Source organism: Haplochromis burtoni, unplaced genomic scaffold (genome assembly GCF_018398535.1).
Source record: "Haplochromis burtoni strain Fernald_Lab_line unplaced genomic scaffold, NCSU_Asbu1 Contig_25, whole genome shotgun sequence".
NCBI classification, from domain to species: domain Eukaryota; kingdom Metazoa; phylum Chordata; class Actinopteri; order Cichliformes; family Cichlidae; genus Haplochromis; species Haplochromis burtoni.
In genome coordinates, this window is record NW_024582386.1 from 1,992,806 (window position 1) to 2,002,065 (window position 9,260).

A 9,260-nucleotide genomic window follows, 5' to 3' on the forward strand; every position below is an offset into this window, starting at 1 on the left:
GAACTGGACTGTTTAGCCAGATACTAGATTAGTCACATACTAGATTTAGGTGTGCTGGTACCTCGGTCCCACCTGGAAAATGCCAAAGGACCGAGTAACTTTTCATTTACATGTTTGTGTGCATGAATGAGATAAATCAAACTTTGACAACCTCATGCAAACAGAGCTCTGTAAAGATCGTGAAACCACATGTGAACATTTTGAGAAATTATTAAATCACATTATTACAAACATTAAAACAATGTATGCAAAGGGGAAACAAATATCCCAGCTGTGTGAGAAGGTAAACACAAATAAACTTTAATCAGTACATTAAATTTAAGACCATAGATGGACTGCTACTTACTACCACTACTCGCACTTTTCTGCTGCTAAAGAGCGAACACTCAAAGTGATTTTAAACTGTAAGTCGCATTTACTCATTCGCACACATTCACACAGCAGTGTAATTTTTTATTCCTTCGAGCACTTTTTACCTCTCAAGCACCCACTCGCACATCAGTAAACACATAAGGGTCAGTGTCTTGGGAAAGACTGAAGGAACGGGGAACCTTTCAATTAGCAAATGACCTGCTCTACCTCTATCTTGTTTGTTTAATTCCTTTGCAAAAAAAGGCGAACACATCACAGTTTCATGGTGAGGTTACGTGCTAGAGCAGTGAATTTTAAGAATCTTGTTGTTAGTCAGAGGAGACTTCATGCTAAGCTAACCAGCAGCTAAAGTTTGTAAGATAAGACGATGCTATTGCTTAGCAAGAAAGCAAATAAGCTAGTTTCTCAAAATTGTAAAAACACCCCTGTACGTGATAAAGTGATTAAGGAAACGTGTGATTGCGATACTGGACTCCTGAATCTGCGATGTCTGTTAAATTTTTCAGATTTTTTCCCTCACCTGTGTACGGTGTTCACCAACGGAGAACTGAACCACAGCAAAGTTGGGCGAGGTGTGGCTCCCCTCAATGCGCTCCACTGTGGACGAGTCTATCTTCAACTCGCTGCTGATCTCAGCACTCTGGATGAAGTCCTCTGTCTTCAGATCCTCCACACGTTTCAGCTCGCCATCAGCCAACTGGATGATGGAACCTTTGATGAAATATGGGGGGAGCGAGGGAGGCAGCACCGTACTAGAGGGGGGATGTGCGGCGGAGGTCGCCACCAGCCCTGGTGGAGCAGGAACAATGGGGAGATGAAGCTGGGCTTGGACCACTGCACCTGGGGCATCCTGGTGAAATGAGCCACTGTGGGTCTCCAGAGTTTCTCCTTTGGGGGCGGTGGTGGCAATGTACGTATGTGGGAGTGTAGTAGGAAAAGGTGCAGCTTGGGTAGATGATGTAACATGGGAGGTTACAGGCTCCAATGTTGTGACTCCACCTCCACTGACAGGGATGATGACCGGTTGGGGGCCTGGAATGAGTAAGTGTTGCTGTAGGCTGGTGTGGTAGCTGCTACCACTGCCTCCTGCAATATAGCCGATAATAGGTTGCTGAGGGTAGATACTGGTGGAAGAGAGCCCCATTGAGAGTGGCTCTGTGGCGTTGTGGGTGGTCTGGATGACGGTCTGGGGTGGCAGTGTGCTGACAGCAGCTTTCAGGCTGTCTACACTTAGTGGGGGTGGAAATGTGAAAGAGGAGGTGGTGCTGGATAAGGATGGAGCACGACTGACAGGCTTGCCCATGATGTTGCCACTTTTCTCCAGGTGTGCAGGGGCTGAAGTTGTCACCTTCTCAGGGCTGGCTCTGGGTGGTACCAGCTGGTGGTCCCCATGGCTGTTGGGCATTAACATGACAGAGGTTCTCAGCCCTGATGGATCATGCGGAGAGTAGTCTGTTGGCAGAACCATCTGTCGAGCCTCATAGGAAGACAAAGAGGATGTGGCATCCCGTGATTTGCTCCCTGACTTGGAGATGTTAGACTCGAGTGGCGTGGCATACCGCCGGCCCCTTTCCAGCTCTCCATTGTGGAGCTCTCTGGGTCTCTGAGAGCCACCTTGCTCTTTTCTGGTGGGTCCATCTGTATACTGCACCACCACCTGAGACATGCTGTGTCCCAAAGTATGGTGAGGGTACATTGAGTGGGGCGAAAGGTGAGTGCCTCCTTGGTGATGGGATGATGGCACAGTCCGTGGGGATGTTGATATTTGAACATGGTGAGGGACAGGGTCTGTAGAAGGAGGAGGCATGGAGGTACGTCCTGTGGATGCTCGCTGCTGGTCCTGCTTGGAGGCCTGTGAAGGAGCAGAGGCCGTCTCTGTGTGTGAGGGTCTCTGTGCAGCCGAGGAAGAGGAGGACAGGGGGGGAGGAGGTGGAGGAGGAAGCAATTGAGAGGGGATGTAACTGTATGGGGCAGTGTAAGGTGAGGCTATAAACTGCATATTGTGAGGCAGATGGGTGTAATGGACAGCTCCTCCAACTGTGGTCTGTGGCAGGTGGGATGTGTACACTGTAGGAAGAGATGAGACCACCCTCAGTGAGGACGCAGAGGTCAAAGAGTCTGATATGGAGGAGGGAGATTTATACTGCGATCCGTCAGAGTGACTGGAGCTACGGTGCGCACCCACACTGCTCTCGTTCCCACCAGCCACACTGGCGAGCCAGGTCATGTTTTCTGAGCGCTGGCTCTCAGTGGCAGGTGGCATGATAGGTGAGCGATTTTCAGATGGTAGCGTGCTAGAGGGGATTTCCCTCTTCTTTGGGGGCAGACATTCATTACTGCGCTCCTGGTTGGACTTCATGCTGATTTCACCTCACGCCCCTCAACTATACTTGCGTTATCCTTCCTCGAGTTTTGGACTACAGCTTTCTTTTTTTTCCTTGTTTTTGCTTCCTCGTTCTTTCACTTTCGTTGTCGCTTTTGTTCGCTTTCTCACTTTTTGATGTCCGGTCCTTTATTTCACATTAATTAGCCACAAAATGAAACTTCCCCAATCTTGTCTCTTTTCCCTCTCTATCCACTTCACCCAAGGCCTTTTCTTGACAAAGAAAATCCAGGCCCTAACAAGCAGGTGAGGAAGGATTAAAGATGGGGATGACGATATGGAGGGGTGGTTAAAAGGGGAGGGGGAAGGGCGGTCCGTTCCGTCCGGGGATCTTTAGAGACTGATGGGTGAGCTCAGCGTGGAGGTGGAGAGCGTCACAACGTCACACCTGCCGCTGTCGCAGAGGACGATGGGGGGCCGAGTGCGTCGCACTTCATGAGGAATCATCTCCTTGTGAAAGAAAGTCTGCCCGCACGCAGCACAATCCTGTGGAAGAGAGAGGAAAAAATAGATGGTTAGAAAAGGTGTGGCTCGTTAACTGATGAATAGGAGAATACTTTATAATTCTTATTCTGTGCTTTTTTTCAGCAAGACGGCAACTATAATGACAGAGCCATTTTCAAAATCCCTTCTAGTGAATGCAGTGCATCTACAGACCTATAAAGACAGACAGGTTAATAATGTGTCTGAGCAAAACAGCAAAACTTTAGCACCAACAAATCCACAAAAGGACAACGTTTTGAACTACGAAGAATAAGCCAGCAGGACACTCGGGAGGTCAAGTAACAGCTCTAAAAAGGTGACAAAGATGAGAATTAGGAGGCTAACAAATACAAAAAGCCCACTGCAACAAGCGTGACCTGTAGATTGTGTGGATATGGAGGTGTTTTATGTAACAATGTGAATAACAGCAACACAGGTCAGTCATGGGTAACTGCAATTTCAAGAAAAGAGACCCTGCTAATATAAAAATGACCACTCCAAGCAACAATAACCAGGCACTTTCAGTAAATGACTAATAATGAGAGTTTGATTACAAGCCTGTGTGTATACCATAAATGAGAGTGTACCACATGTGCATGTGCCTGTGTGTGCCATCTGTTTGCGAGCATCCCCTACTGTGAAAGATGGGAAGCTCAGTGTGAAACTCATAAATAATGTAGAGGAATTTCAAGCACATACATCCCCAACACACACACACACACACACATACACACACAACACCGAGCATGAACCGCTTGCTTACTCAAACACTGACACCTGTGTATATTCAATTATGCTGACACATGTTTTTTTTCTTGAAGCACAGCACAACTTCACATACAGACACACACACAGACACGCACACGCACAGGTAGCTCACATATCGTTCACTAACACACTGCTGCACGGCTCACCAATTTATTTGTTCTTTGTAGAGTCAGTGAGTTTGTACCGTCCCTGGTTTCTGTGACCGCCTGCACAGTTACACATTTAGAAAACCGTCCATTTCTGCAGTAAAACAGCAAATTATATCAACGCCTAAGTGATGCTACAGACTGAAAAAAGCCTTGTGATGGACTGAGAGTCTGTCCGGAGAGTAGCCTGTCTTTGGCCCTATGACAGTTGGGACAGGTTGTGGCACCCCACAATCCCCTAACTGGAAATGCAGTTAAGAAAATGGATGGACTTGACAAAGTAAAAGTAAAGGTTTTCACTATTTTTGCCCAATAAGGAACCAGATGATTAACATCTGAAAATACTTTTCTTTTTCTAAAAGCGTCTTTAATGAAGAAGATGGATGGAAGATGTGGACCATCCATCCATTCACTAAAACGTGTCAAACGGGACTGAGGAAACTGATTAAAAACAGGTTACAGCCGCATTTATTTAGCTGGTTTGGCAATATCATCAAATAAAATACTGCATTGAATTTTAACAGTTAGTGGTTCTCAATTTGAGTCCTACTCTAAAGTTGATAAAAAAAACCCAAAAATGTAGTTTTTCAACCAAACTTTGGAGGCTTCCACTGCCTTCTTAGCTAATTCCCCCACACAGTATGTGTGTAAATGTGTGTTCTCTAGAGCGAGGGACATCATGCAGCTCAAGCAGATTCCTGTAATTTAAGACGTGTTGTAATGCTACTACAACACAGCTGCAGAAACAGGCGTAGGAGTAAACACACATGCATATTCACATTCGCACGGAGCACACAGCAGCCTTTGTTTCATGGTACACAGCGCACACTCGCTTATTCAAGTATATACTTTATCTGTTTAATCGAGCCGGCATGATTCAGATGTGTGCTGAGAGGGAATGTTGATCGCTGAGCTTTTAGCCCTGAGATGTACTCTCTGTATCTCCCTCTTTTTCTCCTCTCTGTCACTCCACCTCCACTTGACTCTCTTGCCTCAGCCTGTCCACCTCTCCTACTACATAACCATTCTCAATTATCATTCTTCCATTTAATGGTTTTATGCTCCCTATTTTCTACATTAGTATTCACTTGTACACTCTTGGAATCCTTTTGCAATAAATCTTTGACATGTCTCTTCAGCAAACCTAACCTCAGTCACGCTACTGTTTAGTCACAAAATACAAAAACAGAGACAATAATGCACATCAATCCAATAGCTGACCTCACCTCAGTCTTAAAGAGTTTGTATACACCGTGCAATACTATTTTTATTTATCTTATTTTACTGTTCATGTGTAATAGTCAGTTGCCCTATAATCTTAACCTCATTCTGTCTTTATTGTGATGTTTTTGGTGGTTTTTCTTCCCTTCTGTACTCATAACTTCATTCAGCAATGCATCTGTGATGTACTGACTGACTGACAATAAAGGAATCCGAATCTACTACGTAAAAACAACTCAACAAGCTCTTGCTCAACTTAAGACTCTAAGGTAAAGGGAACGTTATATGCCTGAGTGTTCAAAGATGAGAGACATTTCGTATCAGCTGTCACCTCAAACACGGACAATGTCGGTACATGCAGCTCAGATCTGCTCATGCTGCTGTCTGTGGCAGCATCAATTTGTCACAACTGATTCAGACACATGAAAATGGTTGTATTCCAAGAGAAATCTTATATGTGCAACATAAAATAATAGTTAACCTTAGACAAAAATCAGGTAAACAAGTCATGACAACAATAGCATAGCAGCTACTGAACAACTTCTGCTGGAAAAGTGTACTATCATGTCACATTAAAGGTAATGTGGGAAATTATAAAGCATTTAAATATACAAATATAACTAGAAATCACAGCTGTGCTGCGGGAGCAGAGACACCAATGCTAACTTCATAATCCTCCCGGTTGCTTCCATTTTATCCTGCAGTGTTACTAAGAGCCAGAAAGAAGTGTTCATAGTGGGAAAGAGAAAGAAAAAAGAACTCAAAGTAGAACAAAAGAGTAATTCCCACTGTATATCCCCTTCTCGCATCCACTGTGGGAAACTTTGGTATCTTAAAGAAAGAAAAAAGAAAACAGCATGGCTACAACAACAGTTAATGAGGGAAGAGACCGAGGAAGGTCGAGAAAGGGATAAACAGAGGCAGGGAGGTGAGAAAGACTGGAGAGCAGAGGGTATGAGAGTGAGGAAAAGCTTAAGATGCATGGGAGACGTGGAGAGGGATCGAGAGAGCAGGCTCAGCTGACCTACATTGCACAAAGAGAGGACTGCTTCACTGAAAGTGACACTCAAACACACATTCGCTGAAAAGCTAAGTCACCTGAATCTTGCTGAGCTTGCAGTGTGTACGTGCAGGACTGTGCGCTGTGGTGTGGGTGTGTGTAGATATCAGATGACCTGTAACCCAAGCTGCCTGTCCTCCATGTGCTTGAGCCTTTTTTTTCTCTATACACACACTCACAAACACGCTTCTCCACCTTACCAAAACCTGTGTGCAGGTCAGCAAATACTGGCATTTTTCACTCACTGCAGGTTCATATATGCCACCTTTCTCTCACAGTTGCTACTTCAGAGGACACAGTACTCATGAACATTAATCTCCTGGAGACTTACCCTCACCTTAAAAGGCAATCTATAATTTATAAACACTTTATGTTTTACTCTCACAGTAATGGAGTGCATTGTGGTTATGGCGCCACAACAGAAGTCATAAGGCCACCCACAACTATGACTGTTTAATACAACAATTACAAAATATTTACTTAAACACTGGACTGGACTGTCATACTGTATCTCTAACAAATCGATATCCTTCCAAACTATCGCTGAAAAACTGGCATATTAAATACAAAAAAAGTCTCTTTTTAGCATTAAAGTTGAGCTGTTGTCTTTAACTTAGTGGCATATATAGTACCGGTACACTGAAAAAGCTGCCAATTTTCATCTACACATACTACATTGCTTCACTGTGGGTGGATGTCCGAACTAGCAAATCTGACATATGCTTTATGACTTCCATTTCCCCCCTTTTTGTTGCTTACTTGGATTTTTCCACCACACATGTATGTCAAAGACCCCAAAATGCAGGGCTTTAAGAACTCTGAAAGGTTCTAGTTCCTGCAATGCAGACATCAACAGAGATGACTTATTTTTAAGAGTTATAACAGCTATGAAAAAGTTCCAGTGGCCAGAATCCACCTAAAAAAAAAAGAGAAAGAAAAATCTGCAGCTACAAAAAGAACAAGGAGTCCTGTGACAGACTGCATGGTCCCCACAGAGCACTGATCTCAGCATTACAAAGTCAGTCCTGGATTACACAAAGAGATGGGAAAACAATGAAACAACTCAAATTCATAGAAGAACTTCTGGAGAGTCTCTCAGTTGTTTTGGAGGACCTAACCCTACAATGACAAATTATATACAAAACTATGTACAAACTGATGAGGAAGTTCTTTAAAAATCTACGAATAGAGTGAATGATAATTTTAAAAGCTGCTCACTCAAATCTTTGCATGCATCTGTCAAACAGGCCTCTATAATATACTAAATATGTTGAATGCTGATGTTATCTTTCCAATACATCCATTATTACAGTTTCTAGTTGTAGTTGTCACTTTCGATCTGTAACTGCTTTCAAGTTGGGAAAATTCCCATGTTTGTTGAGTTCTAAAACCACTGGATCCCTTATCAAACATTTACATTCTCTATTTGGTGAGTTATATCAAACATCTGCAGAATGCAGTTCGCTAATGACCCAAATATATGATCTTGTTAAATAACAGTGACTTGTAGTGACTACAGAATAAACACAATCCAATTAAACTCCCATCAAAGCAAGAAAAACCCATTATACTTTGCATCTCTACCCAGGAGCACTGTAATAAGCATATTGGCTTATTAAGTCAACATACAGCAGACACGTTGTGGACATCTAGACACAGAAATTCTGGTGAGGCTCCACGATCAGTGTTTGCTACAGTGCATCTGTTTGCATTACAATTTTTGAAAACATTCCAATTTATCATTAAATTTCAGAATATGATGTATGACATACAAAAAAATGAAACTTTGTGTCGATCTGGAAACAAGTCAATATGCAAAGGAATAAAAACAAATAAATCAGTAGTGTATAAACTGAGCATTGGTAAACAAGCAAAACTAAACTACAAATGATCTTCCAAAAAAGTTGAGATGCTGTTTAAATAATGAATTTGATGCCAGAAGCAAGTTTGAAAAGGGTTAGTGGAGGAGTAAAAAGACAAAAAAAAAAAAAGCATAATATTAAAAAGCACCTAGAGCTATGGAAACAGGTCAATTACATAAAACATCCAGAGAACCTGACATTCAGAGTTAAAGATGGGGGAGGTGTTTACCCACTCTGGAAAGGTGTCAAATATTTCAGCAATTTAAAAAAATTATGTCTTTTAATTTGACAATCATCCCTGAGAAATCTTTGCATGCAAGGGATGAGGCCAAAAGCACAAGATTCTGTAGTGGTATTTCCTGTCAGTCGTGAACCAGTCCTAGTCAACACATTTCATCGTCGTATCCACAAATGCCAGCTCAAGCTCTACCATAAAAAGAAAAAAATATTTATATACACAAGATCCAGAAATGCGGCTGCACTTTCTGAGCAGCTGTGGTTTAGATGGTACAGCGGGCTGGCCACTAATCATACGCTCCTGCACAAGCCCAAGTATCTTGGACAAGACACTGAGTCCCAAGATGCTGAAAATGGCAGGCCAGCATGGCATCTCTGGTTCTACAGAGTGAGTGAGATACAACGTATAGAACGATTAAAAGGTGACGAGATTTGCAGGATAAGGAGCCTAATGCAGTCTCAGGAGGCAGATTCATTTAAACAGAAAATGCACCTTTTATTAGGCGGTTAGAAAGTCCATGCAAAAATCCAACCGATGACCAAAAACTTGCAGACGGCACACAAGATAGGTAACAGACACTGTGACAAAGGACAACGGGAAGACATGATTATTTATACACACAGAGACACACTAAAGGGTAGGGATGGGTATCGTTTAGGTTTTATCTGATACCGGTGCCAAATCGGTACTTTTGAAACGGTGCCGGTGCTCAAACGGTGCTCAAACC

The 9,260-nt window shown here is 43.1% G+C and overlaps 1 protein-coding gene across 4 annotated transcripts in view; it reads right to left on the bottom strand.

Moving 5' to 3' along the window:
• atxn1a (ataxin 1a) overlaps positions 1–9,260 on the bottom strand; it is a 102,978-nt gene that overhangs the window by 10,014 nt on the left and 83,704 nt on the right. For all 4 annotated transcript variants that reach the window (XM_042218916.1, XM_005917504.3, XM_042218917.1 and 1 more), the window contains one exon: positions 893–3,241. In XM_042218916.1, coding sequence (XP_042074850.1) covers positions 893–2,731 — 1,839 coding nt within the window. In that variant the 5' untranslated portion in view covers positions 2,732–3,241. The remainder of the gene's footprint in view (positions 1–892; positions 3,242–9,260) is intronic.